This window comes from Vombatus ursinus, unplaced genomic scaffold (genome assembly GCF_900497805.2).
Source record: "Vombatus ursinus unplaced genomic scaffold, bare-nosed wombat genome assembly UNPS02009205.1, whole genome shotgun sequence".
Lineage (NCBI taxonomy): Eukaryota > Metazoa > Chordata > Mammalia > Diprotodontia > Vombatidae > Vombatus > Vombatus ursinus.
Window position 1 is genome coordinate 64,611,630 of NW_020948983.1, and position 19,806 is coordinate 64,631,435.

Genomic DNA, 19,806 nt, shown 5'->3' on the forward strand with positions numbered 1-19,806 from the left:
AGAGACATAAAGACTATTTTGGTTACATCCCCAAAATTTTGTCATGTTTTTTCACTGTTGTCACAATCTTTAACGAAATTACCTGTCATTTTACAATTTGTTCATTAATCCACTAATTTTTTATGATTAAGTTACTTAGTTTTAAGATAATTTTTAGTCCTTTCTTCAATGGCCCTTCACTAAATATAATTTTTATTACACTGTAGCCAGTAAATGATAGTATTACTGCTTTATCATATTTTTTTGTGAAGTTTTTATGCTCTGATACAGGGATTAACACTTTGTTTAAAAATGCAAAGACAAATTATCATTTGCAGACTGTACAAAAAACAGGTGGTGGGCTATATTTGGCTCAAATATCATAGTTTCCTGACCCTGTACATGGCTGATTTTTGTCAAAGTATCATGCATAGTAAAGAAATATGTACAATCCTTTCTATTCCAAATGAATGATTTTCAGAGATCTATCATACCAAACTTTTCTAAAATTCCTGTTAAGATTCTTAATCTCTTTCTTTTTAAATTAGTTCTATCTAGTTCTGAGAAGGGGTATGTTGAGGTGTCCCTCTATTCTTCCATTTTTCTCTACATAGGTTGTTTAGCTTTTCATCTAAATATTTAAACACTATGCCATTTGGTGCATAGAGCTAACTAATGAAATTCATCCACTGTCTATGGTATCTTCCAACAAAATGTAGTTTCCTTATCTCTTTTAATCAAATATACTGTTTTTATCTTGTTTAATGATTTCTATCCCTGCTTTTCTAAGTTCAGCTAAGGGATAACAAGATTTTTTTTTCTTTGACCCTTTTAATTCCAACTGTATAAGTCTTTATGTTCCAAGTTTATTTTTTATAAACAGTATATTTTTGGATTCTACTTTCTATTTCCTTCTGCTATTCTCTTCCATTTTATGGGTGTATTCATCCCATTCACATTCACGATTATAACTGTTAAATGTATATTTTCCTCTAACTTATCCTCTTATACTTTCCACTCTACTTGTTCCCTGTCTCCTCTTTATTACAGATTCTTTCCTTCCTTCTTTCAAATAATAGCTAGTATTTATATAGCACTGTGATATTCACAGAGTGTTCTAAATGCATTATCTCATTTGATTCTGACAACTCTATGAGGTAGGCATTAGTATTATCCCCATTTTATAGAAAAGGAAATGAAGGCAAGCAGAGGTAAAGTGATTTGTCCAGGGTCACAAACATAGTTCTAATCTCATTCCCATCTCTGTTATTAAGCCAGTTAACTGTAAAGAAGAGACAATTAAGGAAGAAATTCTATTTCCTTACAACCCTACATAATTTAATCATGGTATAAAATAAACCACTGGGTGTTCACCTGTGCACAGCGTGCAACTGGTGAGACTTAGTAAAAGCAGAACACACTCTCTCACTCATATTTCTTAAATACTGAACACTTGATTTTGTAATGTGAATGAGAAAATAACATTTGAGATAAGTTTACAGGTAATTTTTCAAGAATATAGTATCATATATATATCAAGGCATACTAAATTTACATTAAACTATGTAAAATGATTTCCATTTTGTAACAAATATCCTTGTTTTATTACCTGCTCATAGTTTAGACGCTGAATTTCTGAAATTTCTTTTGGTTTTGCATCAAGGATATAATCTCCTATAAAAACAAACAATAAAATTGCATTCAATGTAAACTTCAAAACAGGCATATATTTTCAAGTTTTCTAGCTCTGGAAACAAAAAAATACATGTAACATTAGAGCACAATTCTTAAAGTCAATTATTTTACATTGTGAAGTGACATTTTAAATTATTTTTAACAAAATATAACTAGCAATTACTTTATTTCAGTTAGATATAAATTGTCAAAACATTACTTGTATTATGATTTATGAGAAGCACATTGTGTTCTATATAAGATTAATCATGTTTAATTTGGGGAAAACATTTTGTATTATTTACTTTAATGCTGAGAATTGTAAAGATGTATATACTGATGTACTATATTAACAGTCAATCGGTAAGAAAACAAATAAGGGTCAGAACAGAACCGGAGAAGAATAGATTACATTTTGGAAACTGTACTGTTCCATAATCCACAAACACAGCTTTTTAAAGCAACATTTTCCTGATGAGGCTACATGGCTATAAATCAAACTTACCACAATATAAGAAAAATCAAAACTGAAAGTGACCCTAACGGCAACGGAAAGACATATGGTGGACAGATGTAGATCAGAACAAACCACCAAAAATTACTTCTATATGACAAGTGTCATCAAAGACATAAGGAATTTATATGGTCAGAAAAGGTGTTAGGCAAGCTATGTAGTAAGATAGAGGATAGCAGCTAAACAGCTCAAGCATTGCACTGATATTCATGAAATATTAAAAAGTCCAAAAAAGACCTCCACTATGTTGGGTATAAAGGATTTATGGAAAGGCACCAATTAATTGCACAGAACCAAAAAAGCATAGTTGGGTTATAATCTTCATTACTGAAGATCATACCCATACTATTATATTATAGATACTGTGAAATAAACAAGCACAGTCATGGTTCCTCTACGCCTGGTAGGTCCATATCTAATGGTGAACCTGAAAGATATGGATAATGTAGTAAAAGCAGTAATCATTCAAGGTTTCTTAGTTATCCTTTTAGGAGAGTCATAATGATGTATTTTATATATTTCATATTAAAAAATTATTTATAAATGTTAATGATCATATAACATATTTAGATATATGCTAATTATATGTATATATGTATATGAATATATTTATACCTAAACTTTTCTATAAAGTCCTATTCTGATGCCTCACTGTGAAATGAAAGTGAGCCTAGACTCTCAGAGATTATACAAGGAAAGTGGAAATTATGGCAGGTTCTAAGATGTCCAGAAGGGCTTCAATTCAATCATGGTATGAAGAGTATTCATAATACAGAAAGGCTCTTTAGAATCCTGTCCTCTCAAGAGCATTCATTAATTAAAGCAGCAGGACAAAAAACTGATGGAAAAAAGAAAAGAATGGTTGATGTTTCTATAATGCTCCATTTTCAATATTAGCAATAGTGGAATTACCACATCTGGCCTAATACTGGAATCCTGATGTGCTGTATAAGATTTTAGCATAGTGGTTTCACCATACTAAGTATATAACAAGGAAATCCATGCTGTAGTTGACACAATCTTAAAAACCATTGTTGTTGTTAAGTTGTTTTAGTAGTGGCAGACTTTTCCTGACCCCATTTGGAGTTTTCTTGACAAAGACACTGGAGTGATTTGCCGTTTCCTTCTCCAGCCAGTTTTTCAGATGAGGAAACTGAGGCAAACAGGCTTAAGTGACTTGCCCAGGGTCACATAGCTAGGAAGTGGCTGAAAACAAATTTGAACTCAGGAAGATGAGTCCTCCTGACTCCAGGGATGGTACTCTACCCACTGTGCCAACCAACTGCTCCTAGAAATGTTGTGGGATTACCTAACAAGATCCCTCAGGGTTCAGAAGATACCAGAAGAATGGGGGGGAAATGTATATGATATTACCCTAAAAAGGTAATCAAGAGGACATACATAACTACCCATATGCTTCTTTTTCATTTTTAAAAAATCTTTATGAACATGATATATACACATATTGACACTATGCTTGATAAAAGCATAAGAAACAGGAAAGTGCTTATAAGCAATTTTATACAGCAAACCACATCGTTATAGAAACACTACTGACTAAAATATCAAAATCAACATCAAATTAGAAGAAAGACTAAATAAGAATGACACTATCTATAATCATAACAATTAGAATCTTACCTATTCAAACTCTCTTGTTGCCCAAAATGAGAAGATAAGAAACTAATCATACCTTTACTCTTTGTTGATTACCAAATAAGAAGAAAAATAGGTACTACAGTATTTGAGATTTGTCTTGTTCAAAAATCCTTTTATTTGGTATATATTTATTTGTATACATGATGTCTCCCCAGAAAGAATGTAAGCCCCTTTTTGTCTTTGTATCTCCAGTACCTTGTAGAAAGCCTGGGATATAGTATTTACTTAGTATATGTATTAATTGGAGAAGAGCCTAAAGTTTTCCTGTACTGAGTCAATTTTTTGTTAATGCTCATAACTGATTATTTTTTAAGGTAATAAAGGATACTTTCATAAATGAAACCAACAAGATAACTATATTTGGCAACCCTCTGATAATCTATTTCAAAGAAGACAGAAAACAAAATGTTCATGAGTCAAAAGTTTTCTCTGCTCTTATGGAAGATGTCCTACAAAGTAGTCAATGGAAGAGGGATTCCCTATACTTATTTTTATGCTTCTTTTTGCATAATGCAGTAATTGCATCAGGACACAAAGTACTTCTTTAATGATTTCCATTATTACTCAAAAGAAAATCTAAATTTTGTTACCACTTAAAGTTGTGATTTGCATGGTTGTTTTAACTGTATATATTGCTCTTTCTGGTTCTGCATTGTTCACTATACATTACTTTAGAGATGACTTCTTATATTTCTTTGAATTCTTCATACTTACTGTTCCCTGTGGTAAGATACAGTATTTTATCAAATATTATTAATATAGTATAACTTGTTCAGCTATCCTTCAACTGTCCACCATGCAGCCTTGTTTCTAGGCTTTTCCTACTATAAATAGTAATGTTTTTACTTTCAATATAGATATGTCTTTGTTGTTAATAATAGACTTTGAATAATAAAGAGTGGGGTAGCTGGGTCAAAGAACAATTCTCTAACTTTTTTTAGCTCATTTTCCAATGTCGTTGGACCAATTCATAGCTCCACCAGCAGTGAATCAGTGCGTCTACTATACCACATTTTTCCCAATGAATTTTTCCATTACTATCTATGCCAATTTGATAAGTATGGAAACCAAAGAATTGACTCAATTTGTACTTTTCTATTAGTAATTTTGAGTATTTTAAAGATGGTTATTAATAATTTGTGTTTCTTCTGAGAAATGTTTCTTCCTTTCTGCTAAATATTTATTTAGGAATAACTTCTAGGGATTCCTGTCAAATTATCTTTAAATTTCAGATATTTGGTTACAAGATTTTTTCCCCAGTTGATAGATCTCTTATATGTATTTCATATGTGTCTTTTATTTTTATATAATTAATACAATGTATATTATCTTTTATCCTATTGTTTCAACTATCTCTGTGACACTGGGCAATTCATTTAAGCTCTCGAACTTGTATGCTTAACCATAAAGTGAGAGGGTTTGACTGGATGACTTCTAAAGTCTCTTTCAGTTCTAAATCTATGATCTATAATGTAGTTTATCCATGTGTCTCTCTTAATGGTATCTATTGCCTTACCTGAATTCATGATTAAGATAGTAGTTTTGTCTTTTTTTAAAATTCAGCTGAAATGACAGCTTTTATTGCGGCCTTTGACTTTTAATCTGTATGAAATTATTGGCTTTTGAAGCAATTTAATTTTTGCTAAGCAGCAAATTGTGGGGTTTTCTAATTTATTCTGCTGATTTCTATTATTGGTGAATTTAGCCCGTGAATATTCAAAACTATGACCATTCTGTTTTGTTTTCCCTCTATTAAATACACACACACACACACACAGAGCCACTACAGTATTTTGTTTTAAAAAGCAGAATCTGACTATCAGTACTAAAATATATTAAAAAATACCAGTTCTGTCCTCTCCACCTCCCTGCCCACACCAACACTGACAGGTTAAATGACTTGCCAAGGGGCACAGTTAGTGTTACAGGCAGGACCTGAATTGAGGTCTTGTCAACTCCAAACCCAGAACTCTATTCATACTACCTCTCTTTTTAAGAATACAATCTTAATTGTCCTTCCTCTTTCCTTCTTGCAACCACATAAAAGACAGATTCTCCTTTTATTTTTAATGATATAATCTTTTAAAAATCTTTTCCTGAATAGCCGAAATAAGAATGTGATTTAGAAATCACTTTCCTTTCATTCTCCCAGGATTGCTGTAAGGATAAAATACGAATATTTGTAAAGTACTTTTCAAACTTTAAAGCACTATATAAATTGCTAGCTATTATTATTATGCTACTAAGTGTTAACTTAGAATCTACAGGAGACTTGCCTTCCTCTACATCTATGTTAACATTTGGTCATCTTGTATTTCTTACTTGCATTCAAGCCTAGATTATTTTGTTTTAGCAGTTTGGTAAATCTGCATGTTAAATTTGGTAAATTAAGTTTTAGCAGTTTGGTAAATCTGCATGTTAAATGGTCTATCCAGTACTGGATTTTTTGCCAGGAAATAATTCTAAAGAACCATGTTTTTTTCGTAATGAAGTATATTCAGTTTGCAGGATAGGAAATTCTAAGCTGGAGGCTTATTTCCCTACTTTTTGGTACATGGCATTGAAGTTTCTTTAATTTGTTATCCTTATTGAATCTTGTACAATTCAAACTGCTATTTAGTGCTATGTAATTGTTTCCTAGTGGCTACTTAGAAGATTATCTCTTCATCTTTTAATGTCTAGAAATTCAACTTCAAGTTCATTCCTGTTAGAATCTTGTGGATTTTAAATATGTATTCTGCCTTCTGTTTCCTATACTTCAAGGCAACTTTCTTGTATGAATACCTAGAACAGAGAATTCAGATTATGTTTCTTCGTATTTTACTGGAAAATTAATTAGTTCTCACATTGTCTCACCAAGTTCTGTCCTTTAGCACTGTCCTTTAGGCTGTAGAGATACGAGGCATTTCAGCTTTACCATCTTGATTTGGCTCAGTCTGTCGTTCTATTATTGCATTTCGCTGTGTGTGATTCTACCTGAGTGGTATTGCTCCTCTGGAAGTCTACTGCTTCATTACGTTTTTCCACTGTCTTTTCTACATGGTCAATTCTCATATTTATTTTCCTTTAGCAATCTACTTCCAATTATATGAATGATATATGTTTCTTTTTCTATCTTATGATGTCTAAACCAACCAGTAAATCAATCAGCAAGTAATTATCAAACACCTACCATGTTCCTGGCATATTACTGCACATCTCCACTTTATTTTAGAGATGATACTATTGTTGAATTCTTGTCCTTTCCTTCTGAAGATTTCTCCTTGTGTTCTTTAATCTACAGTTTGTACTCATGGTCCTGGAGCTTTGTGGGGCAACAATACAAAACCATTGTTTATTCATTTATTTCATCTGAAAATTTTTCTTTTAAGCTTTTTTTGTGAAGGTTTCTTTCCTCTACTCTTACAGTTTTTTTTTTAAACTGTCTGCTGCATTTATTATTGTTTTGGGATAGTACAGGGGAGCCAGGTAGAGTCATAACCACTCATTCCACTATTTTGTCAGAAATCCCTACCATATTTCCAAAAATTATCTACATATAAGATGTGGCATACAAATACCATCCAGGAAATAAATGCACAATTAGAAAAAGTGGTAGGTCAATCATGTAGTAAGAATAGGGATTAATAGGTAAATAGCCTGCATGCTACAATGGTACCCACAAAAAGTAAGAAGACAGAGAAGATGTGGCCTCTAGCAGGCTCTTTTGTGAGCCTGCTATTCTCTATCTATTCTCTATAGGAGAATATATGGATATTAATAATGAAGAATGAGAAGGCACGGATATTTTGCAATCTGTACCAATGGAGTGAAACCCACATCAGTGAGATTACAGATTTGCTGACAAGTTGAAATGCAATGAAATATTACAACTGGGCCAATGACTGGAGTTTGGGTGTTAAGATGATACACAGGTAAAACAATTAAAGAACAAGATGGTATAATGTAGTGTCAGTGAAATCCCAGAGGAATTATTGAAGGAAAATAGCTCTGAAGCCTAGAATCTTCCACAAAAGCTTCAGGGAAGAGAGGGAATCTGAAATAGGTATGAATAGCTAAAAATCTAGATGGAAGGGAGGGAAGTGCTCCTTCCTTAAATGGGGATGGGGAGGGTAAAATGGGGCAATGTCTCGGGTGAAACCAGAGGTGACAAGAAACATGGTATATGAAAGGCCATTAAGAAGACTAACTAGAATTGAGCAGAAAGCTCATGTCAGAAAGTAGAACACAAAGTTACATAGATGAGGTTAGGTCAGATTATAAAATTCTATCTACAATGGCTTCAAATTATATGTACAATGGGGATTTTGGACTTGATCCAATGACAGAAGGGAATTCTTACAGGCTTCTGAATAAGAGAATATGATATAATGAAACGGATGTTTGGAGAAGTGGTATGCAGGACAGACTGAAGAAGCTAAGAATGCTGTCAGGAACATCAAATAGAAAACTACCATAGGGCCAGTTAGGTGGCGCAGTGGATAGAGTTCCTGCCTTGCAGTCAGGAGGACCTGAGTTCAAATCCAGCCTCAGACACTTGACACTTACTAGCTGTGTGACCCTGGGCAAGTCACTTAACGCCAATTGCCTTACCAAAAAAGCAAAAAATTTAAAAAAAAGAAAAGAAAAGAAAAGAAAACTACCATAGTAATTTGACAGTGAGGTGATAAGGCCCAGAATTAGTGGTGTGATAGTGAGACTAGAACATTAGGGACAATAGAAAGAGCATGGCATAATGGAAAGAACAACGGATTTGGCACCAGAAGACTGGAGTCCAAACCCTGGCTCTTCCAGTTAAATAGGCACCTCTATATGATACTGGTCAACTCACTCTGCCTCTCCAGGACTCAGTTTCCTCATTTGTAAAATGAAGAGATTGAACCAAATTATCTCCAAGGTCCTTTCCAGTTCTAAATCCCACAACCTGCAAAGACATATCTAAGAACAATGAAGATATGGTTACTAACTGGATATGGGAGCCTCAAATTCAACATGTCAAAAGAGAACTCATCTTTTCCCTTAAACCTACCCTTCTTCCAAACTTTACGATTACTATCAAGGGTACCATCATCCTCCTAGTCACCTAGGTTTCCAATCTTGGTGTCATCCACAAATTGCCTGACTCCACATTGTCAATCTGTTGTCAAATCTTGACATTTTTACCTTCAAAAGCTCTCTTAACATGTCCTTCTCTCTAACTCTTACACCTACCACACTAGTTCAGGCCTCCCACATAGATGACTGCTGCAATAGCTTACTAATCAGTCTTCTTATCTCAAGTCTCTCCCCACTCCAATCTATCCTCCTCATAACTGTCAAACTGATATTCCTAAAGCACAGGTTTGACAATGTAAAAACCTATCCCCCAAATCAATAAATTCAAGTGGCTCCTTATTATCTTTAGACTCAAATAAAAACTCTCTTTGGTATTTATAACTCTTCATAATCTGGTCCTTCCTATTTTTTCTGGTCTTTTTACATATTACTCTTTATATACTTACACATATATACACACATACACACACACACACACACATTCTATAATTGTGCCATATTGTCCACCTGTAGTTCCTCACACACAATGTTCCATCTCTTACCTACAGAGGCTATCTTTGTACTAGGTATCCCTCATGCCTGGAATGCTTTCCCTCATCACCCCCAACTCCTAGAATCCCTGGCTTCCTTCAAGACTCAACTCAAAAGTCACTTGCAAGAGACCATTCCTGGTCCCCCTATTTGCTAGTGCCTTCCTTTTCCAAAGTTACTTTGTATCAATTTTGCACATAACTATACATATAAATGTGTAGCCTCCTCTATAAAAATGTAAGCATCTTAAGGGAAGGCTCTATTTTTACTTTTTCTTTGTATCTCCAGGCTCAACACAGTGCTTGGTACATAATAAGGGTTTAATAAATGTTTGGTGATTGATTCATTGGTCTAAAGCACAAAGTGAAAAGAGAAGTAAAAAATAACAAAGTTTCAAGCCTGAAGGAATAGAACAATAGTGCAATCAACAGAAGTGGTAAAGTCAGTAAGGGAAACTGGTTTTGGTGAAAAAGTGATGATGAGTCTGGTTTACAACATTATAGATCCTCAGAGCTGGAAGGGACTTCAGAGATCATCTAATATGAACCATACTTGATCAGAAATTTTCTCTACAGTTTCTCCAGAAAGTACCTGCTTGAAGACTTTCAGTGATGAGGAACTCACTCACTCCTGAAGCAGTTCATTCCAGTTTTGGGCAGCTATACTAATGAAATTTCCATTTTTTACATCATGCCTAAAACTGCTTCTCTGCAAATTTTCACCATTGCTCCCAGTTCTGCCATTAGTTCTGTCATCTAATGCCAAGTAGAAGATGTCTAATCAATCCCACTTTCAAAACACAATTTCTTAAATACTTAAAAGCTACCATGTCTTCCTTAAATCTTCTCTTCTCCAGGTTAAATATCATCAATTCTATTAACTGCTTACATGTCACTCTTCACTTGTTCATACAAGTCTTTCCAAATTTCTCTGAATTTCCCATATTCATCATTTTTTTATGGCTCAGTAAAATTCCATTATGTTCATATGCCCCAATTTGCTCACCCACTCCCCAATTAACAGATTCCTATTTTGTTTCTGGGTCTTCACTACAACAAAAAGTGCTGCTAGAAATATTCTTATACATGAATCCTTTCCCTCAGTCCTTGACTTCCTTGCAGTACATGCCTAATAGTAATACTGCTGGGTCAAAGGATACATACAATTAAGTGACATTTTGCAAATAATTTCAATTTTTTTTCCAGAATAGTTGAACCAATCCACAGCATTAGTGTAGCAAGTATTTATAGAGCATATATTGAGGGTCAAAGGGTTTAGGGCTAGAACAGACCACAGAGATTATCTAATTTAGTACCCTTATTTTACATATGAGAAAACAGAGGCCCAGAGAAGTTAAATGACTAGCCTCAGGTGAGTAAATAATCAAACATTAACTATATGCAGTGTATATTAAGTCAATCGATAAAATGTTCTTCATTAAAACTGTTTCTGTTGAGGGTATCACCATCCTAATTACCAAAATTTGCAACCTGAGTGTCACTCTCAACTCTCTTCTCTTCCTTATTCTCATATTCAATCAATCGCCAGGTCTTGACCATCCTATCTCCACAATACATTTTCCAATTAGTCTCTTTGTCTCTACTCAGACAGCTACTTTTCTAGCTTAGGGCCTTATCACCTCATTTCTCTGGCTATACTACTTTGAGATCTCTCCATCATGTCCCCGCACTGGGTTCCTTCCCTTGCTTCCTCCTTTCAACTTCCTTTTACATGCTGTCTTTCCCCATTAAATTGTAAGATCCTTAAGTGCAGGGACTATCTATTAAAAAAAAAATTGTGTATCCCCAGCACTTAGAACAGTGCCTAGCATATGGTAGGCACTTCATAAGCATTTATTGATTACTGACTGTAGTAATAACCAATAGGTCTCTGCTTTCTGACTTATCCTCTATATTGTATAGTCAAAATAATCTTAAAGGTTTCAATATCATCAGTGGTTACCTATTTCTATTAATACAAATTATAAGCTTCTCACCCAGCATTTGAAGCCCTCCACAATCTGGGTCCAACTCATCTTTCTACATTCAATTCACAATTACTTCTCTTCATCTACTCCACATTCCAATCAAAGTGACCTGTTTCTAGAATATCACATGCTGACTCTTCTTTCTGTGCCTCTGTATAACTTTGCTCATATTCCTGGAATGCATTTTCCAATCTAACTGCTACTTTTTAGAGTTCCTAGATTTCCAATTTGGATTTATGCAAATAAATTGATTTATACAAATAAAATTATCCATATTATTTTACCCAGATAGTCCACTGCTAAGTATATACATATGTACCCCAAGGTAGTCACTAATAAAAAGAATGGATTCATATATATCAAAATATTTGCAGTAACACTTTTTGTGGTAGTAACAAAGTGGAAACAAAGATGATGTCCACAAATTGTAGAATACTTAAACAAATTGTGATACATGAATATAATGGAATATTACTGTACCATAAGAAAAAAAACTGAACATGCTGAATACAGAGAAGCATAAAAAGACTTCAATATACACTGACAGTGTAATGGAAAGAAAAACCACAAAACAATTAAAACTGAATGTCATGAAATCATAAAGGACAAACTTCACCCAAAAGAAAATGTCTGAGCAGATACCTCTTTTCCATCCCCACACCCATTCCTTTTCATACAAGAGGTCTACATATATGAAGCCCTAAAAATAATGTCAGATTTTTTTCAACATGTTAATTGGTTTTATTTATTTTAAATTCCTCTTTCAAAAAAATCTTTGTTATAAGGGAAAGGAGAGGGGGAAAAATACAAAAGGAAATGTAGGTAGTATAAAAACAAAAAATACCAATAAAACCTATTTTAAAAGTAAACACAAATAAAAGAATCCCTAGTTTCCTTCAAGACTCAGTGAGGTGTCACTTCTTATCCATCTTGTTAGATCCTCCCAATGTGTTGGTACTCTCTCCCTCCCTTCTGAAATTTCTTAAAAAAAAAATTATGAATTTAATCATCAACAAATTCAAAAATTCTAATTACAAAGAAGAAAAAAGATTGCATATGAAACCCATGAACCTTTGTTATGTACAGTTTCTTTGAAAAGAAGTACATATTAAATTGAATAAAGTGGTAACAAAATTGTCCTATTTGTATACCTTTATGAATTTTTTTGTTCTGAAGTTACTTTGTATCTACAGCAGAATCTAAGTTACTTGAGAGCAGGAACTATTGTTTCTGTCTGTGCACCCACATTCCCTTGCACATGAAAAGCAATTAATAAATGCTATCTGAATTGAAGTAAAAACATACCTTATTCTCCTTAATTCAGATTCTCAGGCAATAAACTTAGAAACAGAGGTAGAATTTGGGAATCTCTAATCCTCCCTGTGGGCTCCTCTAATCTCCCACATAACCTAACTTAGATTTGGAGTTAGAGACTTCTTTGCTCCATGGAGATTTAAAAAACAAATACAGTCCCTACCAATGCCAAAACTAATAAGAAAATATCTAATGAGAATAGGGGAAATAATTCATAGACATGAATTTCCAGTGTAAGATATTAACTAGTCTTTTTTTTTTTTTTTTTGGTTAGGCAATCAAGGTTAAGTGACTTGCCCAGGGTCACACAGATAGTAAGTGACAAGTGTCTGAGGCTAGATTTGAACTCAGGTCCTCCTGACTCCAAGGCCAGAGATCTATCCATTATGCCACCTAGCTGCCCCCCCAGATATTAACTAGTCTTAAGAAAAAAAGACTCCACATAAATTACAGGGATATAATCTTAATTTAATCTAGAAACGTGATTACTATCAAATATAAACCAGACTTTAGTTCTAATATAGCAACTCATAAATACAGTTGACATTTATACAGTGTTTTAAACCAAAGCCTGTATTATCTCACTTGATCCTCATAATAACCCCTTTAAAGTACTATATGTATTATTCCCATTTTCTATATGAGAAAAATGATGATGAGAGATGTTAAGTGACTTGCCCATGATCACACAAATAATAAGTTTTAAGTGTCGGTGGTAGTATCTGAATCGTGGTGTTTCCTAAGTCTATATCTCTTTTTACTATGCTATACTGCCCAGTCAATCCAAAATACACATTATTGAACAATTTATTTCTTCTTTTAAAAAAATGAAGTAACTTTTAAATTTGTTTTTATTTAATTTTTTCCCCCTGTGGAGCAGTAACCCTGGCTCTTTAATAAGGCAAAATTTCTCTATCTTATTAGAAGTAACAGTTACACTAGAATCAAAATTTTAGAGCAAGACAGAACTTGAAGAGATACAATCAAACCCACTACCTCAACTTTTAAAGTTGAAGGCAAATTTATAGGAGGATATGAGCAAAAGTCACCCAGGCTGGACAGGCATGGATAAATTGCAATATATAATCATCGGAATGATACATTGACGAAATCACAGATCCATCAAATGTCCATTTTTAATACTCCCATTTACATTCAAGGAAATTCAGGCTCAGAGAGATAGGGTAACTTGCCCAAGGGCACACAGCTCTATAGCGGTAAACCTGCATAAGAATGAATATTGCAGGACTCAGAGTCCAGTAGAGAAGCTGGAATACCCCATCCATATTTTCGAGTTAATTTTATATCATACACTAAAAACCTAATGACACGATGTGAAAATGTATAAATAAAATTATAAATCCTAATTCCACCATTAAGTATGTAATTTATATACTATTTTGGAATTAACATGAATTACATAATTTTCTAAAACATTACATTTTCTTTTGCCACTATATAATCTTACATTGAGGCAGAAAGGTCAGAAAATAATTTCTAAGTATTTAACAATAACTTAAAAATAAACCAAATAACTTGATTTCATTATTTAAATGTATGCTTTTTATAATACCCCCAAACAAATCTTATAACAAGATAATTTTTAAAATGTTTTCCTTTGAAAGCAATACAAATAATCTATTTTGTTCAACACTAACCTAAATATTCCATCAGCTGTTCAGCAGTTATGATTTCCATCATTGGTGGGAGTTTTACCTGAAAGATAAAGGATTACTTCAATAAAATAAAAACATTGCATAAAAATAAATTTTAATTGCTTAATATAACCAAGGATTTTAAGTTGATATATCTACATCTTTTACAGTGCCTCAGGTATAAATATTTTAATAATTGTTTTTAGATGCATTGCATTTAACAAAATTTTGTAAATTTACCAAAATTTCTTGCAAAACCAACTAAGAAGATGGCATAGGTATCATGAAAATTTCAGCTCCTGAGGTACAGGCTAGCAGTCATCTGCTATGATCATCAAGTAGCCTGTCAGGCCTATAAAACCACTAACAGGTACCAAACCACCATTTCATTAGTGAGCCTATCTCCTCCACAGAACGTTTTACAAACCATCTGAAAGTGATCTCTTCATCCACAAATTTCTCATAAAACTGTTTGGATCTCTTTTGCATTTGATACATTTTGTTTAGTATTAGAACTATTTGTTTATATGTCTTAACCCCACTTTTTAAAAAATTAATTTATTTTGATTTATCAACCATCACTTCCATAAGCTTTTGAGTTTTAAATTTTTCTCACCCTCCCTTCCCACCTCCTTTCCCAAGACGGCACGTAATCTGATATAGGCTGTACACATATACATTCCTATTAAACATATTTTCACTTTAGTGATGTTGTAAGGAAGAATTAGAACCAATAGGAAGAACCACAAGAAACAGAAAACAAAACAAAACAAAACAAGAAAAAAAATAGCAAATAGTATGCTTCCATCTGCATTCAAATTCCATAGTTCTTTCTCTGGATGTGGATAGCATTTTCCATCATGAGACCTTTGGAGATGTCTTAGATCCTTGCATTGCTGAGAAAGGCTAAGTCTATCAACGTTAGTCATCTCACAATGTGGCTGTTACCATGTTCAACATTCTCCTGGTTCTGCTCACTTAACTCAGAATCAGTCCATACAAGTCTTTCCAGGTTTTTTTGAAGTCTGCCCGCTCATCAACCCTACTTTTATAATCTATGTTTCTTAAAGACAGAGATTATGCCTTCTTTTTCATTCTTTTCTTTTTTTTTTTTTTTACCAAGTATATATTAACAGCTAAATAAATCTCAAGTCCACAGGACATTGTTTTTACTGTCCTTTGTACAGCCACCCTCCTTAGGTGAGAAGACCTCAGCCATGAGTATGCTAGCACCCTGAGCCTTCCATCTTCTACTTGGCACAGGATGTTCCCTGAGGAAAAGGCTGTTTGGGGCCAAGCCAGGCATCTTCCATCTGCCCCAAAGCAACCACTTTCATCTGTACCAGCATAAGGCCTCTTCTACCTCCTGCTGCCAGCCCAGTCTCCCAACTGGGATGTGGCGAACCTCTGATGCAAAGTAGAACAACTCTCCCTCTGACTTCAGAACTCTCTTCAATTGCTGCACCTGTCCTGTGATGGTAGAAGAGTGGCACCTTCCACTAAATGATGAACATTCTCACACCTTCATACTCTTCACATTTCAGTGACTCTGAACTCCTGCAGATCATCATCCAAACCCTATTCAAACCCAGTCCTTTATTCCCATCCCCCTCAACTCTCCCACCCCAAAGTTTCATCCTAACTCCACCCAGCCCTTCCACTGTGCCCTCTGGAATGCCTGTTCCATAGGTAACAAACTACCTTCCATCTTAAATCTATTCCTCTCCCACTCCTCCCATCCACTAGCTCTTACTGAAACCTGGCTTTCCACTGATGACACAGCAACCCTGGCCACCCTTTCCAGTACTGTCTGCACCTTCACCCAGCTCACTTGTCAAGGGATAGGAATTGGAATATTTCTTGCTCCCCACTGCCACTTCTAGTCCCTCCCCCCCATTCTTCCTTAATTGAGTAAACCTCTCTTGAAGTTCAAGTTATTCAAACCTATCACCCAATCAAAATCCTGATAGTGGTTGTCTACAGAACCCCAGGTCATTCCCCTTCCTTCCTCAATGAGCCTGATACCTGGCTTATAATTTTTCTTGCCTCCCCAACTCCTGCATTCATACTAGGGGATTTCAACATACATATCAATTCTCCCTCAAATATCTAGTCACTCAGTTCCTCAGCCTACTCTCCTCCTAAGAGCTATTCCTCCATCCCACCTTACACACAAATATGATCATATTCTCAATCTTGCCATCACTCACAAATGTACCACCTCCGTGTTCAAGAATTCTGAAATCTCCTTATCCCACCATAAACTATTGGCTTTTCAACTCTTCCTTCTCTTATATAACTCTTCTCTTCACTCTCACTGTGACCTCCAATCCCTTGACCCCTCAATTCTCTCCCAGGCCATCTCCCCTGCACTATCCACCCTCTCCTTTTCTCCCCATCTTGATTCCTTGGTGAAGTAATTCACCTCTATACAACTTGTAGCCCCATTATCATTACAAATTATGCCTAGCCAAGCCTCACCCTTGGCTCACTCCCACAATTCATCACCTTCATGCCTACATACATGCTACTGAACAAAGGTGGAGAAAATCACACAACTGTTCTAACTGGGTCCACTACAAATCTATGTTACAGAACGATGACTGGGCTCTCACTGCTGCTATGAGATACCTCCTTTATCAACTCACTATCTTACTATCCAAAGCAGCTCTTATGGACCGTTTCACCTCTACTTAAACCACCCCACCTCCACTCTCTCAGTGGTAAATATTGCTTCATATTTTACAGGAAAAAAAATGAGGCCATTTGCTATGAACTCCATCTTCTCCCTTCTTCCTTCTCTCCTATCACACCAGGTGCATTCTGCCACTTTCTCCTCCTTTACCTGTTTCATGTGATGAAATGCCTTATTCCTTACCAAGGCTAAGTTCAAGTGATGCCATTCCATCTCATCTCCTCCAGCAAATTGCATCATCTGTCACCCCCACTCTCATACTTATTTTCAATGTCTCTTTCTCACTACTGGCTCATTTCCTACTACCTACAAACATGTCCACATCTCCCCTATCCTGAAAAAACCCTTACTTGATCCTTCCATCATTGATAAGTATTGTCCTATTTCTCTTCTCATTCTGTCCTTTGTAGCAAAACTCCTCAAAAAGGTGTTCTACAATAGGTGCCTCTACTTTCTCTCCTCTTACTCTGCTCTCCTTTTTTTTTTTTTTGGTGAGGCAATTGGGGTTAAGTGACTTGCCCACAGTCACACAGCTAGGGAGTGTTATATGTCTGAGGCCAGATTGGAACTCAGGTCCTCCTGACTCCAGGGCTGGTGCTCTGTCCATTATGCCACCTAGCTGCCCCATCTCTCACTCTCTTCTTAACCCCTTATAATCTGCTTTCTGACTTATCATTCCACCAAAACTGCTCTCTCCAAAGTTATTAAGGAGCTCTTAGTTGTCAAATCCAATGGTCTTTTCTCAATCTTCATTGTCCTTAGTCTCTCTATAGCCTTTAACACTACTCAACCTTTTCTCTTCCTTGATACTCTCTTCTCTCTAGGTTTTCAGGACATCGTTCTCTCCTGTTATTCCTCCTACCTATCTGACTGCTCCTCTGGAGCCTCTTCTAGATCATACCCTCTAACTACAGGTGCCCTTCAGGGTTCTATCCTGAGTCTTCTTCTCTTCTCCTTTTATACTGCTTCACTTGGTGATCTCATTAGCCCCCATGGATTTAATTACCACATTTATGCTGATGATTCTCAAATCCACTTTTCCTGCCCCTAATCTCACATCTCCAACTGCCTTTCAGACATATCAAACGGGCTGTCCAACAGACATCTTAAATTCAATATATCCAAAACTGAACTCATGATCTTTCCCCCAAGCCCTCCCCAACTCCTACCTGCTCTACTCCTGTAGAAGGCAATACCATTCTCCCAGTCCTTCAGGATCACAACCTAGGAGTCAGCCTAGATTCCTCACTATCTCTAACCCCTATCCTTCCCTCTCCTCCCATAGCCAAGCTGTTCCCAAGGCCTACCAATTTCACCTTTATAACATCTCCCAAATATGTCCCCTTCTCTGCTCTGACACTGTCACCACTCTAGTGCAGGCCCTTATCATCTCACATCTTCATTACTGCATAGCCTGCTGGTGGGTCTACCTGTTGCAAGTCTCTTCCCATTCAAAGTATTCTCCATTCAGCCACTAAAGTAATTTTCCTAAAATGCAGATCTGATCATGTCACACACACACCACCCTCCACCCCCTCAATAAACTCCAGTGGCTTCCTACTGCCTCTAGGAGCAGAGATTGTGTTTTGAGTCTTTTTGTATCCCCAGTGTTTAGTACAATGCTTGGCACAAAGTAGGAGCTTAATACATGTTTACTGAATATTGATAACTTCTAGAACTCATTTATCGAGTTGCAATGTTACATTCTTAGATACGGGTTCTAAACAAATTTTTTCTAACTTCATTTTTTTCCCCTGTGTTATAGATTATTGGACCAGGACAGCTGATATTTAATACAAATTCTGTATCATTTCCTTTAGGCATTACCTCATCTTTTAGCACTGGTAACACCTGGTCTCATGCATAATTTGCAGATATGTTTTTAAACTAAGATTTTTTGATTTTGGCAAGTAAGCCATTCTGTTGAATAACAACACTGACAGAAGAGAAAGATCTCATCTTGCACCAAAAATGCCTTTGATCAGGCTTTGCACATTATTATAGACTGGGCAAACTGTAACTTACTTCTTTAATATTTTTCCACCATTTGTCACTTGGAGCTTTAAATTTTTTTTTTAATTTCAAAAACATATATGCATATATACATATAAATTTATTTTTCCCCCAATTACATGTAAAAAACAATTTTCAGCATTTGTTTTTGAAAATCATAAGTTCTAAATTCTCTTCCTCCCTCTCACTCATCCCCTCCGTTGAGAAGGCAAGCAATTTGATATACATTATACATGTGCAGTCATGCAAAACATTTCCATATTAGTCATGTTGTGAAAGAAAACACAGACCCAAAAAATAATAATAAAAAATAAAGTAAGAAAAGTATGCTTCAATGTGCATTCAGACTCCATCATTTCTTTCTCTGGGGATGGACAGCATTTTTCATCATAAGTCCTTCTGAACTGTCTTGGATCGTTGAGAATAGCTAAGTCATTCACAGTTTTTCAACGTACAATATTGCTGTTACTGTGTACAATGTTTTCCTGGTTCTGCTCATTTCACTTTGTATCAGTTCATGTAAGTCTTTCTAGGTTTTTTTGAGAGCATCCTGCTCATCATTTCTTATAGCACAATAGTATTCCATCACAATCATATACAAAAACTTGTTCAGCCATTCCCCAATTGATGGGTATCATCTCAATTTCCAATTCTTTGCCACAATTAAAAGAGCTACTATAAGTATTTGTGTATATATAGGTCCTTTTCCTTTTTGTGTTTTATCTCTCTG

At 35.2% G+C, this 19,806-nt stretch overlaps 1 protein-coding gene across 1 annotated transcript in view; it reads right to left on the minus strand.

Moving 5' to 3' along the window:
• The window catches only part of MINDY2 (MINDY lysine 48 deubiquitinase 2), a 121,989-nt gene that overhangs the window by 81,269 nt on the left and 20,914 nt on the right, over positions 1-19,806 (minus strand). The window contains exons 2-3 of the mRNA XM_027851810.1: positions 14,372-14,429; positions 1,589-1,653 (exon numbers count right to left, since the gene is read on the minus strand). Coding sequence (XP_027707611.1) covers positions 1,589-1,653; positions 14,372-14,429 — 123 coding nt within the window. The remainder of the gene's footprint in view (positions 1-1,588; positions 1,654-14,371; positions 14,430-19,806) is intronic.